Consider the following 25,769-nt stretch of genomic DNA (forward strand, 5'->3'; position numbering starts at 1 on the left):
GAGGAGTGGCAGGAGAAACTGAATGAACTGAACTCCTTGCCAGACGAAGATGGGAATAGTGAAAGAAGAGGAAGGTAGCCAAATAAGGAGTGGCAGAAAGGACAATGAGCTGAACTCCTTCCCAGACGAAGATGGGAATAGTGAAAGAAGAGGAAGGTAGCCAAATATGAAGGAGTGGCAGAAAAGACAATAAACTGAACTCCTTGCCAGACGAAGATGAGAATAGTGAAGGAAAAGGAATATAACCAAATGAGAAGGAGTGGCAGAAAAAAACTTTGAACTGAACTCCTTGGCAAACGAAGATGAGAATAACGAAGGAAGAGGAAGGCAACCAAATAAGGAGTGTCAAAAAAGACTATAAACTGAACCCATTTCCAGACGAAGATAAAAATAGGGAAGGAAGAAGAAGGTAGCCAAGTAGCTTTTTCTGTCTCTGTGGTAATGGGCGAAGATTCCTATATATCATAACCCTCTCTATCTCCTTTTACATCACCAAGCGTATTAGTGGCATTTATTAAGGGAGAGCCAAGTAGTTATATTGATCTCCGTGTCTGTGGCCGAAGAATCCTCTATACAATAACCCTCTGTCTCCTTGTATGTGGAGCTACGTGTTACATGATTCTTCTGTACATATATTTAGTTTCCCTTCGACCTGTTTGCTGTATCGTATAAAAAGATTTGACTCTTATCCTGTATCTATCCGAGTGAACTTTAGCAATGAACAAGTGTAGAGTTGACTGGGGTAGAGAAAGGCAAGAAATATGTTTTACTGAATATTTTTGCGGTGCTAGGATCGTGTCTGTCGACGTGGCTGTGGTGTTGATGTTGCTGGAGATATGGTGGTGGTGATAGCGTTGGTGTAGGGAGTGGTGGTGGTAGTGGTGGTGGTGTAGGAGGGAATGTCAGGCCTCGCTATATCTAATTGCAACCTTTTCCGTGTACCTGTCGACGTAAACTTGACAGTGAACATCGGTGGAAGTCTCGCGGGCACTTGAGGCCTCGAGGACAGCGGAAAGTTGGCGTTGGTTCTGAGAGAGCAGCAGCCTTGCCTCTGTTAGGGTCAAAGTTCCTATAAAAATAAATTCCGAAGGCCTCGAGGGAAGGAGGACCTCGGGATATGACTTGGCCACTCGTGAAGGCCGTGGGTTTTGTTCCGCCTGTCTGACTTTGTTTTGATGTGTTGCGGCCTTGTAGCTGCTCTTCGTAGTTCACTAGACTCCTCCGCTCGGCTGTGTGCAAGAATTTTCCTGTTCCTTTCCTGTCTTTCTTTTTATTTTTTGGTGAGGGGAGCTGGTCAATGTTTTCCTGTTAACAAATATCTTGAATAGCACGTGAAGGATAACTTTCTACATTATGAGGGGGAAGGTGTCTGCCGTAATCCTGTTAACAAAGATCTTGAAGAGTGTACTAAGGATAACTTTTTGGATTTTTGTCAAGACTTTGCCGCCGAGAGTATAGAATGTCATAACTTCTTTCTGTGTTTCGCTTCCTTACCGTTATGTTTCTTTGAGAACTACTCGACTTCCCGTCCTTATTTCCTTACTTTCATAAATATTCCTACTTTTTTTCCCTAATTTCTACTTCCTCCTCCTCTTCCTCTGACTCCTCCTCCTCGTCTTCCTCTTCCTTCTCTTCCTCTGCCTCCTCCTCCCCCTCTCCTTTTCCGTCGCCTCTCATTCAAATAGATTCTTAACCACCCTCTACCAGGTCTCTAGTTTCGCCTGGCTTTAACTAATTTACTTTCTTTTTCAAATGTTTCACTTCCCAGAGGCGTTTCATCATCCACTACCCGTGCGACTCATCCACAACCTTTAAGAACACCATACATGTCATTTGGGCTTTTGGTTTCCTCTTTCAACGTATTTTCTTATCGTATATTTCAACGTGTTCAACATATGATTTTTTTCTGTCCCTCCTTAACCATGTCGTCTCATCCTTCCTCTGCCCTCATCCCTCCTTGCATCTCCTTCTATCCCCAGTCATTCTCCTACAACCTTGAACACGATGAAAGTTTTTAAGGGCTTGGTGGCTATCTGGCCCTTTCAGTACTTCATCTTATCTATTTCTCTTCAATCCTCAATCCAATCCTCCTTATTCCTTCTCTTTCCTCGTATCTCTCCATCCCTTAGCCTTTCCTTCCTCTCATATTTCTCTCCTTCATCAATTCTTTTCTCCCATTCCCTTCTCCCTCTCCACTTCTTCTGTCTCACATATCAATCCTCCCATCTATTCCTCATCCATATTCTCCCTCCCTGGGTCCCCCTCCTTCCCTGAACACTCACCTACAACCTTGAGGAACACGGTGAACGTTCGTATAGGCTTGGTGGTTATCTGGCACTCGTAGTTCCCTTGGTCCCGAAGCTCGACTTGCCTCACTCGTAACGTCCATTCGGTGCTCGACTGCTGATGGATCGCCTCGAATCGCAGGTCCGTCGTGTAGGTGTAGCGACCCACAGTCAGGATCCGCAGGTCTTTGATCCATGACACCTGAGGGAGAGAGAGAGAGAGAGAGAGAGAGGAGTTCTTAATGTGATGAGACGCAAGGAAGGTAGTGAGAGAAAGGTGTTAGTTTGGTAAGACGCTAACGAAAGGGCGTGAGTATTAAGGCAAAAAAAGAAGTGTTTGTTATAGGCACAGTAGAGTATAATGTAGGAACAGTAAAGGGAGGAGTTGAGTAGAGTTAAGTGAGATGAAAAGTACTTAAATCAATGTGTGTGTAGATTTAAATACATAGCGACGAAGAGAATGATATAAACTTAGTGAAGGGTGGAAAACTGTGTGTCCTGCCAACTAAACGAAGAATAAGTGAAGTGAAGCGGAGCGAGTGTTTTAGAAAGATGAACTGTTACGATATCGAAGAAAATATTGATATAAGGCCATAAAAAACAAACCGGACAGAGACGACAGAGAAATGGAAAACCCGGGACGTGGACAAAGAATGAAAAGATAAATTGTAAGCTCTAATAATATTGCAGATATTTTTGAAGAGACAGTAAGAGGAATGAGAGGAGAGTGGTGACGAAGCAGATTGAGAGATAAACTTGGTAACGCAAAAGCCTCTCTGTGTGTGTTTGATTAGGATAGAAGATATTAAGAAAAATGGAAGAGACGAGAATATATATAAAAAAAAGGGAGGAGAGGAAGGAAGGAGTGGTGAAACAAACTGAAAGATAAACTAGAAAATACAAAAGCCTCTCTCTGTGTGTGTTTGACCAGGATAGAAGACATTAAGAAAACAGAAAGAGACGAGAATATATAAAGAAGGAAGGAGAGAAAGGAAGGAGTGACGAGACAGACTGAAAGATAAATTAGAAAACATAAATGACTCCTCTGTGTGTGCGATTAGGATAGAAAACATTAGGAAAACAGGAAGAGAGGAGACCATAAAAAAAGAAAGGAAGGGAAGAAGGGGATAAAGCAGACTGAAAGATAAACTAGAAATCATAAAAGACTCCACGTATGTGTGTTTGGTTAGGATACAAAACATTAAAAAACAAGAGACGAGAAAATGAAAAAAAAAAAAAACCCACAAAGGCAAAACGAAATATCCAATAAATTCTACTGTTATTGTTTTATCATATTTCCAGCGAACACGTGATTTTTTATGAATTTATTGTTATGGGGATTTATTTACATAGTTTATTGTTATTTATATAGATGTTATTTATATGTAGTTATTAATATATGCTTTTTATTATCATTTATTAGTTCTTTTAATTATGTTAGTTACTCGTTTACTTTGATTTGTTACTTATGTAGCTTATAATATATTGTTAACGAAATACCCTTAAAATTTTCTTGTTATTGTTTTCAGATTTCCTGTGAGCAAATGTTTTTTTTTTATTAATCTATTTTCCTTTTGCTCGCCTTAAACTACAGAGAGCAATTAAAAAGACCCGATTCTCTTTGGTGTATCAGATAAGCCTTTCGAACCTCTTTGATATGGAGTTAGGTGCGGAGGGAGAGGGGGATAAGGGTTCTGATTCCCCATTGGTCGAAACACCCGCCAGAGACACTCACCTCCCCACCTGACACGTCCTAATGACCTACCTGAAGTGTTAATTAGGGATATGTAGTACTCTATCTCACTCTTAATCTCTATCTATCTATCTATCTGTCTTTTCTTATTTTCTGTATCTTTAACTCCTTTTATCTTTATTTTTTCTAGTATTTCCTTCATGATTTTCTTCTCACCTAAGTTTCCTCTTCAACATTTATCATTATTATTTTTTTTACTTAACTCGTATATTTTTTTACTTAACTCTTTCACACTTGGTTTATTTTCTCTCGTTTCTCCTCCTGCTGTCATAATTTATTTCTTCCTTCTCTTGCCGTCCATCACCGTATTTCTGACGCTCATTTTTCTTCCCTTTCACTCTCTCTTTCTTTCTCTTCGCCCCTCCCTCCAGCTTCATATTTCCTCCATCCAGTTTTCTCCATTCTTCATCCCCTTCATTTTTACCTCACGCTATCTGTTTTCCTTTGCTTTCTTTTCTCTCTCTCTCTCTCTCTCTCTCTCTCTCTCTCTCTCTCTCTCTCTCTCTCTCTCTCTCTCTCTCTCTCTCTCTCTCTCTCTCTCTCTCTCTCTCTCTCTCTCTCTCTCTCTCTCTCTCTCTCTCTCTCTCTCTCTCTCTCTCTCTCTCTCTCTCTCTCTCTCTCTCTCTCTCTCTCTCTCTCTCTCTCTCTCTCTCTCTCTCTCTCTCTCTCTCTCTCTCTCTCTCTCTCTCTCTTTTCTCTCTTTCTCCTCTACTCCTCTTCTCCTCCTCTTCCTCTTATATCCTCTCATCCACTCCTCCTTATTCCTTCTCTTTCCTTTTATCTCTCCCTCAGTGTCAGATGGAATTCAGTGATGGGAAGTGTAGTATTCTGAGTGTAGATAGGAATAACCCCTCACATAATTACTCCTTAAATGACACTCCTCTAACCCGGTTTGGGTGTGAGAGGGACTTAGGAGTCTTAGTGAGAACTGACCTACGTCCAAGGGCCCAGTGCATTCAGGCTAAGAATCGTGCAAACAGGGTACTTGGTCTCATCTCGAGAAGCGTAAGCAATAGGAGCGCTGAGGTCATCCTCAAACTTTACTTAGCCCTAGTTAGACCTCACCTTGATTACGCGGTCCAGTTCTGTTCACCCTACTACAGAATGGATATCAAGATGTTAGAATCTGTACAGAGAAGGATGACAAAAATTATTCAGGGGTGAGAAACTTGCCTTATGAGGATAGACTTTAGCATTTAAATTTACACTCTCTGGAAAGACGAAGGTTGCGAGGTGACCTTATCGAAGTCTATAAATGGATGAAGGGCTTTAATAAAGGGGATGTCAATAGTGTTTTGGTGGTAAAAGAGCCAGGTAGGACACGTAGCAATGGTTTTACGTTAGACAAATTCAGATTCAGCAAAGACATAGTCTAGAATTGGTTCACCAATAGAGTGGTGGACGAATGGAACAGGCTTAGCAGTCATGCTGTGGCTGACAATACCATAGATACATTCAAGAAGAGGTTGGACAAATTCATGGATAGTGAGGAAAGGTGGGGTTAGGATTACAGGAGCTGCCTTGTATAGGCCAACTGGCCTCTTGCAGACTCCTTACATTCTTATGTTCTTATGTTCTTATATTTTTCTCCTTCATCCATTTCCCTCCCATTCCCTCCTCCGTCTCCACTTCTTTCCTCTCATTTATCACATCTCCCTCCTCCCATATTTTCCTTATCCACATTTCGTCCCATTTTCTCCATTTCCAACCCATTCTTTCCTCCCATCATCCGCATCTATGTTCTCTCTCCTTTCCCTCATCTATTTTTCCTCCCTTCCTTTTCCTTCTACCCATTTTTTCCTCCCAGTCAATCCCCCCTTTCCCCCTTCTCATCCATTCCTTCCTTCATTCATCTCTTCCTCCCTCCCTACTACCACATTTTCCGTATCCATTTTCCCTCCCATTCCCTTCTACCTTTGCTCTTTCTTTCCTCCCTGTCACAAATGCTCCCTCATCCCATCCATTCCTCCTCCTATCCCTTCTTCCTTCCCTTCCCTCCTTACTTTCCCCTCCCTCCTCCTCTCCTTCCTCCCTTCATATTCCTCACTGTACCAGCATCTTTCTTCCTCTTCCTCCCTCCTCCCCTTCCGTCCTCCTCTTTCAATCTCTCCCACTGTACCCGCATCGCTTTTCCTCTTCCTTCCTCTTACTCTTCCTCCCTCCTTTCCTTCCCTCCTTCCCCCATCCTCACCGACTTGTCACTCTTCGCGGCGTGGACGATACAGGTGAGGGTCGCTGTCTTGCCCAAGTAGGCGGTGTAGGTCGGGGACATGGAGGCATCGAAGTAGGGCTCCTCCTCGACCTCATCATCAATATCGTCCACCCCGTCCTCGTCCTCCTCCTCGTCCTCCGCCACGCCCGTCAGCCTGATGTAGGAGCCTTGCGTGCCCTCAGCAATCCCCGTTAGTGGGTAGGCGGCCTCCACCTCCTCTGGGCCTCCGCTGGCACCCGCTGCGAGGACACCTGAAGGGAGAAAAAGAGAGACCACCTGACGAAGGAGTAGAGAATTTTACCTGAAGGGGGGGTGGGGAAAGAGAGAGAGAGAGAGAGAGAGAGAGAGAGAGAGAGAGAGAGAGAGAGAGAGAGAGAGAGAGAGAGAGAGAGAGAGAGAGAGAGAGAGAGAGAGAGAGAGAGAGAGAGAAGCACAGGTGTTTTATGATAGGGATGCATGAGAGGGAGGTAAAGTGAGGTAAAGAGAGAAGGGAGAGAAGGTAGGGAGAGAAGGAAGGGAGCGGTCTGGGGGAAAATAAGGAGAAGACACTAAGGAAGAAGGGAGGACATAGCAGAGGGAGGAAAAGGAAGGGAGGTAAGGGAAGAAGGAAGATAATAGCCGTAAAGAGAGAGGGAAGGGAACGATCTGAGGAGGAATAAGAGGAAGAGAGCAAGGAAGAAGGAAGATCATGGCCGTAGAGAGAGAGAGAGAGAGAGGTGAACGATCTGAAGGGGAATAAGGAGAGGAGAGTAAGGAAGAAGGGGTGAAGATGGCGCAAGGGTAGTGAGGGGAAGCGAAGATCGGAGGTGAGATAGGAAGAGAGGAGAAGGTGAAACACGTGGAAGTCAGGTAAAAGGAAAACACCTGAGAGAGAAGCAACTGCAAGAGAGAGACAGAGACAGAGAGATAAACAACAGGTAGGAAAAAGAGAAAGTGAAGGGAAGGAAGAAAGAAAGACCTGAGAGAAGCAGAAGAGAGAGAAACAGAGACAGAGAGGAACATAAATGAATAAGAAGGAGAAGGAGTGGAAAGGGGGAAAGGAAACAGCTGAGTAGGAGGGAGAGGCGGGGATAGAGAGGAAAACAAATGAAGGAGGAAGAGAGAGTGAAGAGAAGGAAGGGAACAGTTGAAAGAAGTAAGTGCAATAGAGAGATAGAGAGATAGAGATGTACAACTGGAAGAAGAAAAATATATAGTAAAAGGAAGGAAGGTTAACAACTGAGGGATTTGAAAGTGAGACACGGAGAGGAAAAACAATGAAGGAAAGTTGAGAGAAGTTGAAGGCAGAGGTAGAGAAGAAAACAAAAGAGGAGAGGAGGAGAAGAAAGGGTCAGGGAAGGGAAGAAGGCGAAAAAAGAAACAGCTGAACTGAAGAAGCGAAAAGATCTTGAAGGCGAAAGAGGGGGAAAAAACGGAAGGCTGGGCCAGGGAAAACGGCTCCGGGGGACACTGAGGAAGAAATACACGAGGAAAAGACAACGAAAAACGCGACGTAGAGAAGAGACGGCGGAAAAAAGAAGAAAGCCAGCCGAGAGAAGACAATACCTAGGGGAGAAGGAAGGCAAAGCTGTTAGTGTGGAAGCCTCAATGTGCCTCCGCGCCCTCCTGATCCACCTTCTCCTCCTCCTCCACCTACCCTGCGGATGAGAGAGAGAGAGAGAGAGAGAGAGAGAGAGAGAGAGAGAGAGAGAAGAGATTGAGGAGGAGGAAAATATAATAATAGTGACGATAAAAGAAATGACAGTGATAAAGAGTAATAATAACAATAACAATAATAAGAAGATGAAAACGAAGAAGGAGAAGAAGAAAAAGAAGAAGACGAAAAAGACGACGAAGAAGGGAAGCCAGAACAAGAACAAGAAGAACAAGAGCAAGAACAAGAAGATAAATATGAGAAAAAAATAGATGAAAATGAATAAGAAACAAGAAGATACAAATGAAAAGTATCAGGAACAAGTAGAAAGGAGAGAGAGGAAAACGAGAGAGGAAGAAAGAGGACAGAAGAAGAAAAACTACCTCGATTACTATTGGATTTTGTTGTTTTCTTCACCGCCGAGTCTGGAGATGCAAGCAGTTTGTTTACGTGAAGGGAGAGAAGAAGTAAGAAGAGGAGGAGGATGAAGAGGAGGAGGAGGAGGAGGGAAAAAGTTAAAGGAGAATGTGAAGGAGGACGAGGAGGAGGCGGAGGAGGAGAATGTGGCTCGTTTATCAAAGGTAGTTTAGAAGTCCTTTTCTTTTCTCTTTTTTATATATATTCGAGATTGTGTTTTATGATATGAGGGAGAGAGAGAAATAATGGCGATGTGTGTGATTGTGGGTGATTGTTTGGCCGTGATATGGGAAAGGAAGAGGAGGAGGGGGAGGGAAGGGAGTACTGAGGAGGACATTAAGAGGATAAAAAAAGATATAAAAACGAGAAAAAGAAAACATGAAAATTAAAAAAAAGAGGAATAAGACAGAATAGAAGAGATGGACGAAAGGAAGAGATAAATGAAAGAGAAATAAAAGAAAAAAATGATGTGATAAACATAATACTAGAAGAAGAGGAAGAGAAGCAGAACATTAATGAAAAAAAGATAAATGTAAAGAAAATTATATAAAGCAGAAATAAAGAAGAGAGAGAAAGAGAAACAAGAACAAAACTACTCTAGACTATACTAAAGAAACTAGAAGAAATTAAACGTAGACTAGAAGAAGAAAAAGTAACAAAACATTCAAAAAGAGAAGCTGGACCCCCCAAAATACCCGCCGAAATAAGGAAAATATACTTGATGCGGCCGTAGAATGTTAGAGACGCGAAGGAGAGCCGTGGGAGCGTTTTACCTGAGCGGCCTCGGTTCACGCCTCGGCCAGGTAATGATATCTCAAGGCTCATTGGGTCCATTATCTTGGGGCTGGAACGGCGAGGCATCAGGGCCAAGGTCGCGGGGAGCGTTTCCTTAAAGAGGCGAGAAGTAGGTGGGTGGCTGTAGTGGTCGTGAAGTTTTAGTAAATGTGTGAATATTCGACGCTAGCTTAACCTCCTCTTTGCTGGGCTTGACGTACTAGAAAATAAGCGATCCGTCCCTCTAGTGTTCGTATATCCATATTTTTTTTTTGTGTGTGTGTGCATTTGTTTACTGTAACGGAGGCAGCTGTAGGGCAAAACATGAAAGAATAAGCAAAAGAAAAAAAATCGTATGTGTATGTGTGCATGTATTTTTTTTTTTATGAATTATTTACGTCGATGGAAGTAACGTCATGATATTGTTCTTTAATCTTGTGTTCTTTGTTCATTGTTCTTTAATTTTGTGCGTTCTTGATGTTGTTTTATTCTTGCTTTTGTTGTCATTATCGTTCTCATCGCCGTCGTCATTATCATCACCATCATCATCATCATCATGCAGTAGTCTCTCTCGCTGCATCGTTTTTACTGACATTGTTCTCTCGTTCAAACAGACATCGGAAACTTTACTCCAATTCCATCACTGTTTGTTCGCCTTTCACCCTTCCTCACCGCCCATTCACTCACTCACACTGCACTCATTCACTCCCTCACCGCTCCCTCACTCCCTCACTCACTTTCCCTAACCATTCACTCACTCACTCACTCACTCACTCTCTCCCATCCATCAGGTTCAGGTCAGCCATTCAGCGTTTTAAGGCGTGTCTACAGGAAGAGTGAAATCCAATAAAACCCGATATGCGCTCAAATGAAAATCCGGTTATAGGAAAATTTACATGCAGAACAATCAAGGGTAAAAGAGAAACTATTTGTGTAAGGCTGGAACGGGGAATGAATGTACCGTTTGGATACGCTGATCGAGGGAATATTAATGGCAGGAACGTAAAGAGAATAATCCAGCGATACAGAAGAACATTGGGAGACATGATAAAAATAAGATAGATAAATGGAGAGTGAGATATATACCTTTAGGAAGCATAAGTGTAAATAAGAAAGTAATAAAGAATAATGCATGTAACTCTGGAAGGAACATTGTTGGAAATAAGGTAAAAAGAGTGCGATAGAGCGATAGAGATAAATATTGGGGGACATGATAAAAATACGAGAAATGAAATAGAGAACGACTTGTACATTTGCGAGGCAGAAGTGTCGAGGAATAAAGTGGTAATCAGAACAGAAACAGAGCATGAGGAGAGAATAATACTGGGAATAGCATAAATAGACTTAGCCTGTGAGAAAATAAACATTGGAAAGAAGGATAAAAATAAGACAAATGAAAAAGAGGACGTCATTTACATTTACGAGGCAGAAGTATCTAGGAATAAAGTAGAAATGAGGACAGAAAACAGAGTATGAGGAGAGAATATTACTGGAGATAACATAACTAGACGAGAACTGTGAGAAGATGAACGTTGGAAAGGAGAATGAAAATAAGATGGATGGCGAGAGATATACTGGTACAAAACAAGTATAAAGGAATAAAGTAAAACATGTAAGATATAAGAATCGAGAGAATTGACATAAAGAAGATAAATAAATGAAGGATGACATATTACCTTTACGAAACACAAGTAGAGAGGAATAAAATCGAGTTGCAGACTGAAAACCGAACGTGGTGCTTGTAACTTGGGAGGGGAGATGAAATTTAAACATTGGAAGACACGAAAGAATTGAAATAGATATATGGGGAATGATATATTAACTTTACAAAATGCAAGTACAGAGGAATAACATAAAAGTTGCAGACGGAAAATTGAACGTGGTGCTTGTAACTCGAGAGGGAAGATTGGATTTAAACACTGGAAGACATGACAGAATCGGGATAGATAAATGGGGAATGATATATACCTTTACGAAACACAAGTAGAGAGGAATAAAGAAAAGGAGCAAACGGAAAACAGAACTTGATGCTTGTAACTCGAGAGGGAAGATTGAATTTAAACACTGGAAGACATGACAGAATTGGGATAGATAAATGGGGGATGATATATACCTATACGAAACACAAGTAGAGAGGAATAAAGAAAAGGAGCAAACGGAAAACAGAGCTTGATGCTTGTAACTCGAGAGGGAAGATTGGATTCAAACACTGGAAGACATGACAAAATTGGGATAGATAAATGGGGAATGATATATACCTTTACGAAACACAAGTAGAGAGGAATAAAGAAAAGGAGCAAACGGAAAACAGAACTTGATGCTTGTAACTCGAGAGGGAAGATTGAATTTAAACACTGGAAGACATGACAGCATTAAGATAGATAAATGGAGAGTGAGATGTGTATTTAGGAAACATAAGTACAGAGGAATATATAAAGGTGCAACCATAAAACAGAACGTGGTGTTTGTAACTCGAGGAGGCAGATTAGATTTAAACATTGGAAGGCATGACAGAAATGAGATAGATATATGGAGAGAGATATTTACCCTTACAAAACAAAAGTACAGAGAAATAAAGTATAACAGCAAACGGAAAACAGAACTTGATGCTTGTAACTCGAGAGGGAAGATTGGATTTAAACACTGGAAGACATGACAGAAATGAGATAGATATATGGAGAGAGATATTTACCTTTACAAAACAAAAGTACAGAGAAATAAAGTATAACAGCAAACGGAAAACAGAACTTAATGCATGTAACTTTAGAGGGAATATTACTGCAATTAACAATAAGTGGCATAATAATAATAAGTTAAATAAAGGGAGAATAATATATACTTTTCGGAAACACAAGTACAGAGAAATAAAGTATAAGAGCAAACGGAAAACAGAACTCAATGCATGTAACTCTAGAGGGAATATTTCTGTAATTAACAATGAGTGAAATAATAATAGGAAGTTAAATAAAGGGAAAATAATACCTTCCCAAAATACAGGTACAGAGAAATTAAGTAAAAATGCAAAAGGCAGACAGACATGATGCGAATAACAGGAGGGGAAATAGAGCAAAGAGCAAAACGACTCCACTGGATTTAGTGTATCGGGCGGGGAAAAAAAAGGAGTTTATGGGAATGTTTGCATCGTCCATCACGTCCGCTATTTTTGAGGGGCTCCATAACCTCGGGAAACACGGAACCTCAAGCCTCGACCCCGCGGTGTTCTGGGCTCCGAGGAAACCAGCGGATCAAAATCTATCCTCCCTCAAGATCCCTCACGAGTACATCCTTCCTTCTCCTCCTCCTCTTCAATTCCCCTTCCCAGTTCCGCCCTCCTCCTCCTCCTCCTCCTCCTCCTCTTCCTTCCTACACACACTCACACATACACACACGCACACACGACGTAAATATGCCTCACCATTTTCCCATCCCCGTCCCTTTCGAGGCTGTGTCGTTCCCTCTAGGCTCAAATCTGCAAATCCTCGACACGTGTCCGAATCGAGAGGAAAAAAAAGATAAAGTAAGGGAAGAAAAATTCGTTCCAAAGATTTCCCAAGAGCGTGCGCGCCTTATGGAAGCGTCTGCAGGAGTGGTATGATAAGGGAACACCTGAGGAATACCTGCTGATGATGATGTTATGAGTGCCATGGTGGTTGTGGTACGGGTGGTGGTTTGTTCTGTTCCCAGCGTCACAATCGGCGTTTAGGAGTCTCACCCTTTGTGCCAATTGCGTTACCTGATTTTATTGGTGCAGTAGACGAGGAGCCTTAAACCGTTAGGATGATACGCTCTCCTCCACCCTCCTCTTTCCTTTTTTTTTGTGTGTGTGTGTTTGTGTGTTTTATCCCCCTCCCTCCCTCCCTCCCTTCCTCTCCCTCTTTCTCGTTATTTCTCTTTCCCCTTTTCGGTACACAAACATACGTACACATGCACCCAGTGACCCATACACACACACAAACACATACACACACACACACACACACACACACACACACACACACACACACATGTACACACACAAAGGGTTTCCACCTATCTTCTGCCCCAGTCTGTCATTCCTGAGACCCTTTTATGGAGTACTCTCTTTGCCTCTCTCCCTCTCTCTTTCTCCCTCTCTCTCCCCCTGAAACGCAATCTCATGTCACCCTCCCTTCGCCTCCCTTCACGCCAGCCCTTCAAAAGACTAGCCACGACCTCTGTACCTCCCCTTCCTTCACCCCTTCTCCCCTTCACCCCATCTCTCACCCCTTTTTATCTACCAGACCTCTCTCTCCCTGGTTTCTTTTACCCTCACAAGCGCTTCAGTCCACCTTTCATTATTTCCCATTTTCAGAAGGCAATGTGACGGAGATGAGCACTGAGGCCATGCGTAGCTATAGTGTATGCCTCCAACCTTACCTTTACCTTTTCCATTCTCTTCTCTTAATTGTCCTTTCTGCTGCCTTACTCTTGCTTATATCGTCATTTCCATTAGGTTGCTTCTGTCATCCATTAGCCCTATTCAACCCCCCCCCCCCCCTTAAGATATCCTAATACCATCTCTGCCTCATTTTCTTATCACCGTTTTCTCATGCTATTTCCTCCTATCCTCATCTCTCGCACAGTTTCCCCCCCTCGTCTCATCTCCACCGTCCTCTCTATTATCCCGTTCATGCACCAATATCTGCTCTTCCTCTCCCTCCTTCGCGTCCTCCAGTGTCCAAGCGAGCGACCTTCCTTTCCCTTCCACCCTCCCGGTCGCCTTAAAAGTCCTGGGAGGGATGCTTCAGGTTGTCTGGATAGGAAAACGAAGCGAGATTGCCTGCCATGAAGTCGGCGGCGTCGTGGTGCTTACAATGCCGAGGAAAGAAGGGAGGAAATAAGAAAACCAGAGGCCCTTCAGATGAGTTAAGAGGCGGTGACGGTGAGGGATGAGGGCGAAGACTTGAGCCCGATAAGGATGATTGAGAGAGAGAGAGAGAGAGAGAGAGAGAGAGAGAGAGAGAGAGAGAGAGAGAGAGGGAGAGGGAGAGAGAGAAAGCAACACAAAAATAAGTGAGTTTAAAGGAATGAAAGTGACAGCGGATATAAATAAAGGAAATATCAATGCAAGAAAGTAATGCAACGACAGACTGATCCTACTTGTTGCTGTTTAGATCTCCTTAAATATCTGAATGTGTGTGTGTGTGTGTGTGTGTGTGTGTGTGTGTGTGTGTGTGTGTGTGTGTGTGTGTGTGTGTGTGTGTGTGTGTGTGTTGCGTGAAAATAATCCCCCTCTTCTCACACGCTTTCGGCTCTCACAACAGATATTTCCAAAGGCCAAGAAATATATTAGTCGAGTTCTCAAGAGTATACTTCCACTTTCATGGTGCGGAAGCTCTTGCCAAACTATTGCTACGCTTATATTACTACCCATGGAAATACTAACACAGCCTCTTCGAAAGCCTTACCAAATGTGGGTGTGTAAGCCCTGAAATGCTTTGGAATACGGCTCTTAAAAATCCCAGCGAAAAATAGGTAGTACGCAAAGTATGAATGTCACACCTCATGGACGCCAGAGTAATCGTGTGAACATATTTCCTCGTGTTTCCTCCTGTGTACTACCTCGTGATCCTCAAATTCTTACATGAAAACTAAAATCACTGCGACAAACAACTGCGCAAAGAGGAAATGTCACACCCCATGGACGCCAGAGTAATCGTGTGAACATATTTTCTGGAGTTTCCTCCTGTGTACTACCTCGTGATCCTCAAATTCTTACATGAAAACTAAAATCACGGAGACAAACAACAGCGCAAACTGAATATGACACAGTTCATGAAATTCAGAATAATCATGTGAACAATTGTGATGATGTCTTGTCCTGTGTTCTGCCTCGTGAACCTCAAATTCTTACGTCAAAACTAAATTCATAGCGACTAACAGGTGCAGAAAGTGGAAATGACACAGCTCATTGACACCTGTGTAATCATGTTAACAGTTGTGATGCTATTTCCTCCTTTGTACTACCTCGCGATCCTCAAATTCTTACGTGAAAACTAAAATCACAGGCACACAAAAAAAATATTACGCAAAGTGGAAATGTCACAGCACGTGAACGGCAGTGTAATCGTGTAAACAGTTGTGACGGTGTTTAATAATGTGACAAGACCAGTAGCAGCCTCCAGCCACGCCGTCATTTGCAGGAATTATACGCACGTTCACTCGTTTGGCCAATGCAAGCAAGTTTTTAATGCGACTGTTTGACTCGGCGTGACCTGCTTTCGTCTCTCTGTAGGTATTATAATGAGCCTGTCTGTTTGGCTGTCAAAATGTCTGTTTGTGGGTGTGTCGGCTTATCTACTATGCTTTTTTATCTGTTTCACACACACATGAGCAGAGAAAAAGACAGACAGACAGGTAGACAAATAGACAGACAGCAACACACAGACACACACACACACACACACACACACACACACACACACACACACACACACACACACATCACGCTATCTGGACAGGGCTGGGGGTGACGGTGACCCTGACTGAGCTCAGCGACGAAGGGAGGGGATCGAGAGGCAAGGGAGAGGAGGGAAGGGAGGGAAGGTAAGGGAGCAAGGGCGTCCCACGGTAATGGAAGGGAGGCACGAGGGGACGATAATGATAAGGCGGAGATAAACGACGCCCGCCCCGGAGATAACGAGTTTGCATTAATGAAGGAATATTATAAGGTTTGATGGAGATAACAAGACACGTGGCGTTATATAGCGAGTCTTGTGATGAGGCATTGTGTGTGTGTGTGTGGCTGGTGTTTCCTCTCTAACACTCTTTCTCTCCCTCCGTTTCTCTCTTTCTTCTCCGTTTCCTCTTTAGTTTCGTCTCTCTTTCGCTCGGATTCGGATCTGCAAAGTGTCGGGAAATGGAAGATGGATGATGAAAAATGGTGCGGAGGTGAAACTGAAGATAAATGATCGAAGTGAAGGAAAGAGAAGGAAGGGGAAGGAAGGTGAGGACGGATGATGTGTGATTGGGGGAGAGAGAGAGAGAGAGAGAGAGAGAGAGAGAGAGAGAGAGAGAGAGAGAGAGAGAGGAAAAGCGGGAGGAGGAGGAGGAGGAGAGAGAGAGAGAAAAAACAAACAGAAAGACAGACAGAGAGAGGCATAGAGACAAAAACAGACAAAGAGAGAGAGAGAGAGAGAGAGAGAGAGAGAGAGAGAGAGAGAGAGAGAGAGAGAGAGAGAGAGAGAGAGAGAGAGAGAGAGAGAGAGAGAGAGAGAGAGAGAGAGAGACCGAGCCCCCCTCTCTTCACGGCGGGTCCCCTGAAGGCTGGCGCAGGTCTCTTGGGAATACGTAATGACCCAATCCCTGCCTTTATTACGGGGTTTCCATCTTTAATAAATCACAATTAGCCGGTCAGGACTCAACACTAATAACGTGATGGATCTTTCCTGGAAGGCGCCCAGAAAACGGTTCCAGCGGGTCTTCTTCGCCTCAGAGATGGAGTGAATAGTTTATAAAATATGAAAAGTCCGTTCTGAGTAAATAACTGTTGGTGAAGAATATACATAAGAAAATGAATATTGAACGGTGAATCGCAATGGAAGGCGCCCAGAAAATGGTTCCAGCGCGTCTTCTTTGCCTTAGAGAAATAGTGAAAAGTTTAGATTATACGGAAAGTCAATTCCGGTAAATAAGAATTGGTGACGAATATACCTCTAAGAAAGTGAATAGTGAATGGTGAATCGCAAGGCGCCCAGAAAATGGTTCCTTAGAGAAATAGTGAAAAGTTTAGATTATACGGGAAGTCAGTTCTGGTAAATAAGAATTGGTGACGAATATACGTAAGAAAGTGAATAGTGAATGGTGAATCGCAATGGAGGGCGCCCAGAAACCGGTGTCAGAGCGTCTTTGCCATACAGATAAAGAGTCATGTTTAGATTTAGAACACTAGGAAACTCAGTTCGGGTTAATAGCACTTGGCGAATAATATACGTACGTAGGCAGGTGAAGAGTGAACTGTGAATCGTTATGGCTCACATGATAAAGGGTGGAGAGTTTAGAACGTCTGGAAAATTACTCTGAGAAAACTGTTTATAGATTATTTCGCCCTAGAGCTGAATCCTGTACTATGAAAATTGTTTACACTAATATATTAACACCGTTTTAGCAAAGAAGCGGTACGTTATAACATTTTGCTTGGCAGAAGTGCAGAGTGACTTTGAAATGATAAGTAAAGGGCCTCGAATCGCATAATGAATAGATACTGACAAAACAAGACAAAAAACATGGAATTCTAAAGCGAAAGCAGTGTTCCCTGAGTAGTGGATAGGACAACGTAATAACCGACAACCTGTTATTGATATATCAGTTACCTGTAAACTGTTATTGAGTTCGGATAGGCAGGTGGCGGCGCGGCGGTACACCCGACGTCATGTTTATATGGATACACGAGTTCGATCACTGCCCCTCGGCGAAAGATCTCATACGGACACACGTTCTTCCCCTGCGCCATAGAGCGTGTTATGTCCCTGTGTTGAGAGGGGAGCGCTGTGTGTGAGCGGCAAGGCTTCCCATAGACGCCGCTGTAAAGGCACAATCTCACCTCCCATACACACGCCGGCCCTGCATTGTGATGATAACGACGTGCACAATAAACACTCATGCGTCAGCACCCAAACCTGTGTAGAATATGATTAAGAATTTACATATCTGAAATTTTAAAGCAATATTTGACTTTTTATGATTAAGGGCAGTTTTTTTTTAAGTAAATGTTTCTCAAGAGTCATTTCTTCCGTAGTGATAGAAAATTACAGTGTTTCAGTGGATAGGGTTTTTTTTTTTTTTTTAAACAGAGGAGACGGATCAAGGGCAACAAAAAGAGTGCAAAAAAAAGCCCGCTAATGCAAGATATGATTTTTTTTTGTGTATGAAATATTATAATAAAAAATCGACTATTTCTGTGATTCAAGGCTAATTTTTTATAGAGAGCAACTATTCCCGTATGATCTTTTTGTATAATGATGATTACAATTTATCAGAGAATGTTTTTCAGTATATTTCAGTGTATCAAAATGAAAGCCGATTGAATTTATGACTGAAGGCAGTTTTGTTTAAAGATAAGTGTTTTCCATTATGATTTTTTGTATATCGATGATTACAGCTTATATAAAATGTTTCAATGGACAGGTAACACACGATGTCGCCAGGTGTTTCTCAACGCCATCGATACTGCGAAGGCTACATACACTTTAAGGCTTTAACCATTCCTTTAGGCTTAAGTGTGTGTGTGTGTGTGTGTGTGTGTGTGTGTGTGTGTGTGTGTGTGTGTGTGTGTGTGTGTGTGTGTGTGTGTGTGTGTGTGTGTGTGTGTGTGTGTGTAAGTGCCGCATCTTTCTGGGGAGTCCTAACAACCATAATAACATAATTTTTGTACCATCCAATCCTTTTTAAGCCTATGAACATGGTGTCTAAAGCTGCAAGAACCATATAAAGACGAAGGAAAACACCATAGTAGAAGGAAACCATACGAGCGTAGAGTCGGTTGAGTACATATTCAGTGATATGATAAAATTACATGAAAAAGGTAATTATGAAGCCGAATATTGTCATTAATGAGTCTGAATCCACCGCAGCCCCGCCACACCACGTACTGAGTAATGTGAAGCTGAGTCATTATCAAAATAAGTTTTACCGTGTGGCCCAAACACGTGTGTAATCTATTAGCGCGGTCACTGTATTATTTATGGCGCGGCGTGCATAGTAATTGACTGTGGCGAGGAACTACGAGGCCGTGTGTGTGTGTGGTGTGGGGGGTCATTGTCTGTCGGTCTGTCAGTCTGTTTTTCTTGTCTGTTTCAGTTTTATTTTGCCTGTCTGTATTTCATTGTCCTTCTCTCGCTTGTTCAAAACGGCAACCCGAGAGAGAGGAATGCACCTACAAGCAAACACATACTTTTTCTTCCTTTCTCTTATCACGAGCGTCATATTCCTAGACACAGCTTTGTAGATCATCCATTAGAACTTTACACTTTATCCTTTATATCAAGTAATGCTCTTATCCCATTTTCTCCTGACAATGCTCTACGCTTAAGGAAGATCATTAATAATCGCTTTTAAACTCATTAATTCGAAACATGCGCGGGGGCGGGGGGGTTGAGCTCAATAACGAAAATGAAACCGTGCCAGATATACGTAAATGCCTTAAAGTCTGTGTTGAATTCATCCACGAAATTGCAACAAAGGTTCTGTTTAGGCAAATTCTTTAAGTGAAGCATCAAGCGGCTGCAAATGTGTTTATTCTCAAATGGAGGACTCTCTGAATCTCTCCCTACTCCTCTCCCTTCATACCATCTCCCTCCCTTCCCTCCGTGCCTTCTCCCTCCCTTCCCTCCGTACCTTCTCTCTTCCCTCCCTCCGTGCCTTCTCCTCCCTCCCTTCCGTACCTTCTCTCTTCCTCCCTCCGTGCCTTCTCCTCCCTTCCCTCCGTACCTTCTCTCTTCCCTCCTCCGTGCCTTCTCTCCTCCCTTCCCTCCATACCATCTCTCTGCCCTCCCTCCGTGCCTTCTCCCTCCCTTCCCTCCGTACCTTCTCTCTTCCCTCCCTCCGTGCCTTCTCCCTCCCTTCCCTCCGTACCTTCTCTCTTCCCTCCCTCCGTGCCTTCTCCCTCCCTTCCCTCCGTACCTTCTCTCTTCCCTCCCTCAGTGCCTTCTACCTCCCTTCCCTCCGTGCCTTGTCCCTCCCTTCACTTCATACTATCTCCCTCCCTCCCTCCCTCCGTGCTTTCCCTCCCTTCCCTCCCTCAGTGCCTTCTCCCTCTCTCCCTTCATACCTACTCCCTCCCCTCCCTCGACTCTGCGCGGTGGCTGGACACCAAAACATTTTCATTGAAAGTCACGGCAGCACAAAATCAGAAAATTTGTTTGCCTGTTGGAGCTTGCGTGACGGACGAAGGTCTCACCAGCACGTGGGGTAGGAGAGGAGGGGAAAGGGAATGGGGTTAAAAGCAAAGGGGAGGAGGAAGAGCAATGGGACGAGAGGGAGAGTAAGAGTTATTGGAGTGGAGAGCATTGGAGGGGAAAGGGTGGACGAGGGAAGCGGAATTAAGAGGAGGAGGGAGGAGGCTGGAGGGAGTCAGGGAACACGTTTATGCACCAGTTAGGGAGATCAGTGGTGGAGGCATTTGGGGCTGTGCATCGGGAGTGTCTGGGCTTACAAGGCAATCAAAGGCACCGTAGAATGTCCGGAATGTAACTTATTTATACTGAGAGGCGAACAAAAGCACAGTCAGCTCAAGCCTTTCATACTTGGGTTACTGAATAGCGCCGCGGAAGCATCCACAAGGCAGCGAGACACCAAGATTGAATTTGAGGAAGATTGAGTTGGGTTGTATTTGAGGAAGGTTGAGTTCGGTTGAGTTGAGGAGGGTTGAGCTGGGTTGAGTTGAGGAGAGTTAAGTTAGATTGAATTTGAAGAGGGTTGACTTTGGTTGAGTTTGAGGAGGGTTGAGTCCGGTTGAGTTTAATTAAGAAGCGTTGAGCTGAGTTGAGTTGAGATTGAGTAGGGTTGAGTTAGGTTGAGTTTGAGGATGGTTGAATTGAATTGACATTAGGAGAGTGACTTGGCAAGGAGGGTTCATTTGAGTTAAGTTAAGGAGGGTTGGTTAATTGGGTTGTCTACTTTTGCCCCGGGTTAAGTTAAGAACGATTGGGTTAAACAATTTGGCCGCGGGACGTGACTAACCTGACCCTGGCTTCGTTGTTGAGTAGCTTCGTTCTTTACACTCGCTGCGTTTCAATCACAGCATTTACTCGCCACACGGTTTTATCTCCAACGCTAAGCAGTGACCGGGTTGCCCTTTGAGCGAGGCGGAAGTGGCCAACGAGCTTCAAGGACGGAGGAGCAAAAGACTAAGGGAAAACATCACTAATTAAGGGCTCTGCATCTACTTTTACGGACCAGACGTTAGCGCACCAAAAAAGTATCTTCCGCCGGACGCTGGGACAGTTAAATATTCATCCTCACTAAATTTACTCTCAAGGGCACTCACTCACTCGCTCACATCCACGAGCAAGAGATTTTCCTGCCACGTTTCAGAGCAAGAGGAGGGAATGTGTTTTGCATGGCCCTCGCGGGAGCTTTGTGTGGTGTGTTATGCGGCCCCGCAGGTTGTCATCAGTCCATCGGGGCCGCGGCGTGAGGCTGGGCGAGGCGCTGAGAGCCGCCACGTGTTCTCTGTATCACCTCCTTTCGTTTATTCAGGTTCGTGGAAGTGGTGTCGTGGTGTGCCGGTGAGACCATTGTGCTGCTGCTTAATATCACTCGTTTCTTGCTTAACATATCCGAAAACACGCAGATATTATCCGATAAAAGGAAAGAAGGGCCTCCAAATGTCTGTCAACGAAGAAACATTAAAAAAAGACCGTAAAATGTAAATGCTACGGTGAGGAAATTTAATCGAAGCCTTTTTTTACGTACAACCGAAACCACGCCGAAGATCATAATGTAAAAAGAAGGAAAGGTCGTCAAATGTCTGTCAACGAAGAAACATTAAAAAAAAGACCATAAAATTGCAATGCTACGAAGCAAAAAGGTTACAACAACGCTGGAAACAAAAAGAAAATAACAACAATATACGCCTGATGATATTGAGGAGAAGGAAAGAGAAAGAATAACAGTAAATAGTGGCAATAACATACTAATGATAACAATAACAATAATAATAATAATGATGGTGATGATGATGATGATAATGACATAATTAGTATTGCCGTTAATGAGCGTACAGGTCGACGCTTCCCCTCCGAGGTGTTCCGCGGAGTCACCTGTGCTCCGCTGCGAGGGTTTGCTGTTATATAAGTTTGTATTTATTCCTAATTGGCAAATCTCGTAAATGAGGTCGTTTTATTTTAGGGTTAATAGCACGTCAAGTACCGGCCCTGTTAATTGGTACTCGTGTGCGTGTGTCGGGGTGGGTGGGGGGGCGGGAAGGTTTCATATGTGTGTGGGGGGGGAAGGTGTGTGTGTGCGTGTGTGTGTGTGTGTGTGTGTGTGTGTGTGTGTGTGTGTGTCCTTATGCTGGTGCTTTCATGAAATTGCCTCTCAGCGGGACTCGATATTAACACAAGTATTTCTTAGAGTTTTCACGTTTTGGATTTACACAATTTTTCATGAGTTTATTGTCAATCCTTTAGTGGGAGTCGAACATGTGTATTCCCATAAACCATACATTCCCGTACCACTTACCTAGAGTTCAATTATTTGGGGAAACAAAAAAAATCTTCATCATTAACATCATCCATATCTTTACTAACATCCTCATCACCAGCATCCCGTCCTCCTACCCTCTCGCGATGTTAATTATCTACATCATTAACATCATCCACATTCACCCAAACATCCTCATTACCACCATCACAAATCACCCCGTCCTGATCCCTCTTGAAATGTTAATTATCAACGGCTGTTCCTTCACCCGTGCATTCATCAAGGTGTATGAATATTCCTCGCTCGTAATTCAGACCCATTCACCTCTTGGTTTCCTTCCGGCAGGTGAATCAAGTGGAGGTGAGGGAGCGAGAGAGGGGGCGGGAAAGGGGCAGGTTGAGCGCAGGTGGTTTACAGTGAGAGGCTGGTTCAGGAAGATGAGGCTGGTAAGGTGCAGTAAGGAGGGAAGTGGAGGAGTCAGGGGTGGAGGGGTGTTAGGAGCAACGAGTAAAGGCGAAAGAACAAGGGATGGAGTGAAGGTCAGGAGGGAGGCTGGAGGGAGTGCTAGACAGTGAGGAATGGCTCTGAAATTACATCATTGGATTTTTTTCTTCTTTTGCGTTCGAAGGAGTCAGTTGAAGGTGAGAGCTAAGAGGCGGAGAAGACGGAAGAAAAGGAGGAGGAGAAGGAGTAGGAGAAAAGAGGGTAGGGAAAGAGATGGAATATAGAGGAGAATAAAAGGAGAAGAATATAATAAGTGACGCAGAGTTGTAGTAGTTGCAATTAAAGTATAGAAAAGAAAAAAAACTAGAAAATATTAATTGAAGAAAACGAGAAAACAGAGTAAGAATTCCATGAAAATAAAGTCTTCCAGCAACGAAAGAAAAGAATGGATGGAATCTAATGAAATGTGTGATTATGTTAATGGGAGCATGAGAGAGAGAGAGGGAGATCATGTAGACGGAGAATATAAAAGAATGGATATGAAGGTGAAACTAACACTACCATAATAAAGAGAATTCGTTGACCCGACATTAGGAACTTCGACAATAGCCATTCAAAGGTACTGAAAAAAAAAATTAGAAAAATATTTTAAATTCAGTGAAAAAAAGAGCCGATGAAACAATATTAGAACCATACCAGAAAAGAGAACAAGAAAATTACAAATAGTTTAAATTGAGTGGAAAAAAAAGAACCGATGGAACATTATTGGAACCAAGAGAAAGAAAAAATGAAGCTAATATGTTAAGAGGATGAAAATTGGTGAATAAAAAAAAAAACAGAGATAAAAAAGAATGAGATACCGTTGAGGGCAGGAAGAGAGAAATATACCTTAGACTGCAGGGGAGAGGAAGATAGGAGGAAGGGAAAGAGACAGGAAGGGAAGGAGAGAGAGAGAGGAAGGGAAGGAGGGGAAGAGAAAAAAGGAAAGAGTAGGATGTAGGAAAAGAATGAGAGGGGTGGACTTATTTATTTATTTATTTTTTTTTTTTTTTTACGTCTTGGCCTATTGCGCCGGTAGGCTTCTTCACGGTGGATCCTAATGGTCGGTCCAAGGCTTCATCCCGGTGGGGCCTGATGGTCGGCCCAGCCCGTTCTGGCGCAGGCGAGTGTTTATAGTGGCGCCATCTTGCATTGGCTCATGCTGCCCTCCCGGAGCTCATCTTTAATCCTAGAATCTAGAGTCCGGGTTGATAGGTGGTCTTCTGGACAGCATGTGGGTAGTTTTAAGCCACTCGGCGGCGGCTGAAAAATCCCAGCTTGGTGGCACCGGTTGGGGATTGAACTCGCGTCCTCCTGAACGCGGGGCCGTCACGCTATCCGTTCGGAGGAAGGGAAGGAGAGTAAGGGAGGAAAGTAAGGAGAGGGAAGGAGGAAAGGAGAGAGAGGGACGGAGGAAGGGAAGGAGAGGGAACAAGAGATGAAAACTACATAGATTTACATAGATATCCAGACCACACAGACCCTATCATCCATACTAGGTGGCCTGTCGTTAAACATAAGTAAAGCTAAACCTAAACCTAGATAGGAGTTAAACCTACATGGAGAGAGGAAAGAGAGGAAAAGGGAGGAAGAGAAGTAGAGCTACAGAGTAAGGGAAGTAGAGGAATGTAGGTAAGGAAGGAGAGGGAAGGTGGAGGAGAGAGGGAAGGGGCAAGGCTTAGAGGATGGTGAGAGGGAGGGAAAGAAGACGGTGCTGCCTCCTCTTTAAAGGCTTCTCTTCGGAGGTCGCCGCGTGGAAGACCCATTCTAAGAAACCTAAGCCTTGCCGCCCTCACCGCCTTTACGAGAGCCAGGTGTCCCTTTCCCCGCCTCGTCCCTCCCTCCCCTATCCTTGACGCCGATCCTTTTCTGTTGGTACTGGTGAAGGTTCTGAGTGTTGGTAATAACGGTGATGAGGATGATAGTGATGATGGTGATGGTGATAATAATGCTAATATGAATTCCGTTTAGTGAGGTTTTTTATATCTTTTGGGTTAGTAAGGTTTTAGATATCTTTTGGGTTTTGTATCTGATGACTCTTCCCCTCCTCCTAATCCCTCTTCTTCCTCTTATTTCTCCTCCTCCTCTTTCCCCTCCTTCTCCTCCTCCTCCTCTTCTTCCATCTTTTTCCTTTGAGTTCTGTTTTTTTTTTTTAGTTTTTCCTGTTCATCGTCTCCTAACAATTTATTACCATTATACTATTATTATTACGATTATTATTATTATTATTATTATTATTATTATTATTATTATTATTATTATTATTATTATTATTATTATTATTATTATTATTATTATTATTATTATTATTATTATTATTATTAACAGTAGTAGTAGTAGTAGTAGTAGTAGTAGTAGTAGTAGTGGTGGTAGAAGTATCATATTTGTTATTCTCTCACCATCGTCATGATAAGCAACCTTGTCATCATGAGCCCCATTGTCTCTCGTATCCTTTCGTGTCATTAGCGGTCCTTGCTGTGTGTGTGGCGGCGGAGCTGTGTCGCCAGGCTGGGGGGGTTTAGGTTCACCCCCCCACCATCCCCCAGCCTCCGTGCCGACTCCACCACGACTCTAATCATCACCACCACAACAACAACTATCACCACCACCGTCTTCACTTCTGCTTATACCTTTACCACCATCACCACCACTAACAGTACCACTACCAACACCAACACCATCAGCACCAGCACCACCACATATACCAACTCCACTACCCTACTACTTTAACCTCAACTTTTATCACCGTCACAACCACCAAACCCATTCCCACCACAATCCCAACCACCACCACCACCACCACCCTCACCTCCACCACCAAAGGGCTGAATTTAAAGCTTCGTGCCGGCAGCGTGGTGTGTGTGTGTGTGTGTGTGTGTGTGTGGGAGTGTCTGGTGGAAGGGATCGAACACTACATGCTCACGATCTGGCGACACACACACACACACACACACACACACACACACACACACACGCACACGCACACCGCTGAACGAGAACCTCTAAGGACGGGGTTGGAATCTTTCTGCTCGACGATTTTCTGATATTTTC

General features: G+C 43.5%; 1 protein-coding gene across 1 annotated transcript in view; it reads right to left on the minus strand.

Annotated features, from left to right (window-relative positions):
• LOC127000304 (zwei Ig domain protein zig-8-like) overlaps window positions 1-25,769 on the minus strand; it is a 57,449-nt gene that overhangs the window by 16,478 nt on the left and 15,202 nt on the right. Inside the window, exons 2-3 of the mRNA XM_050863862.1 lie at window positions 6,230-6,501; window positions 2,283-2,487 (exon numbers count right to left, since the gene is read on the minus strand). Of these exons, the coding sequence (XP_050719819.1) occupies window positions 2,283-2,487; window positions 6,230-6,501 (477 nt within the window). The remainder of the gene's footprint in view (window positions 1-2,282; window positions 2,488-6,229; window positions 6,502-25,769) is intronic.

The sequence above is a fragment of the Eriocheir sinensis genome, chromosome 18 (assembly GCF_024679095.1).
Source record: "Eriocheir sinensis breed Jianghai 21 chromosome 18, ASM2467909v1, whole genome shotgun sequence".
NCBI classification, from domain to species: Eukaryota; Metazoa; Arthropoda; class Malacostraca; order Decapoda; family Varunidae; genus Eriocheir; species Eriocheir sinensis.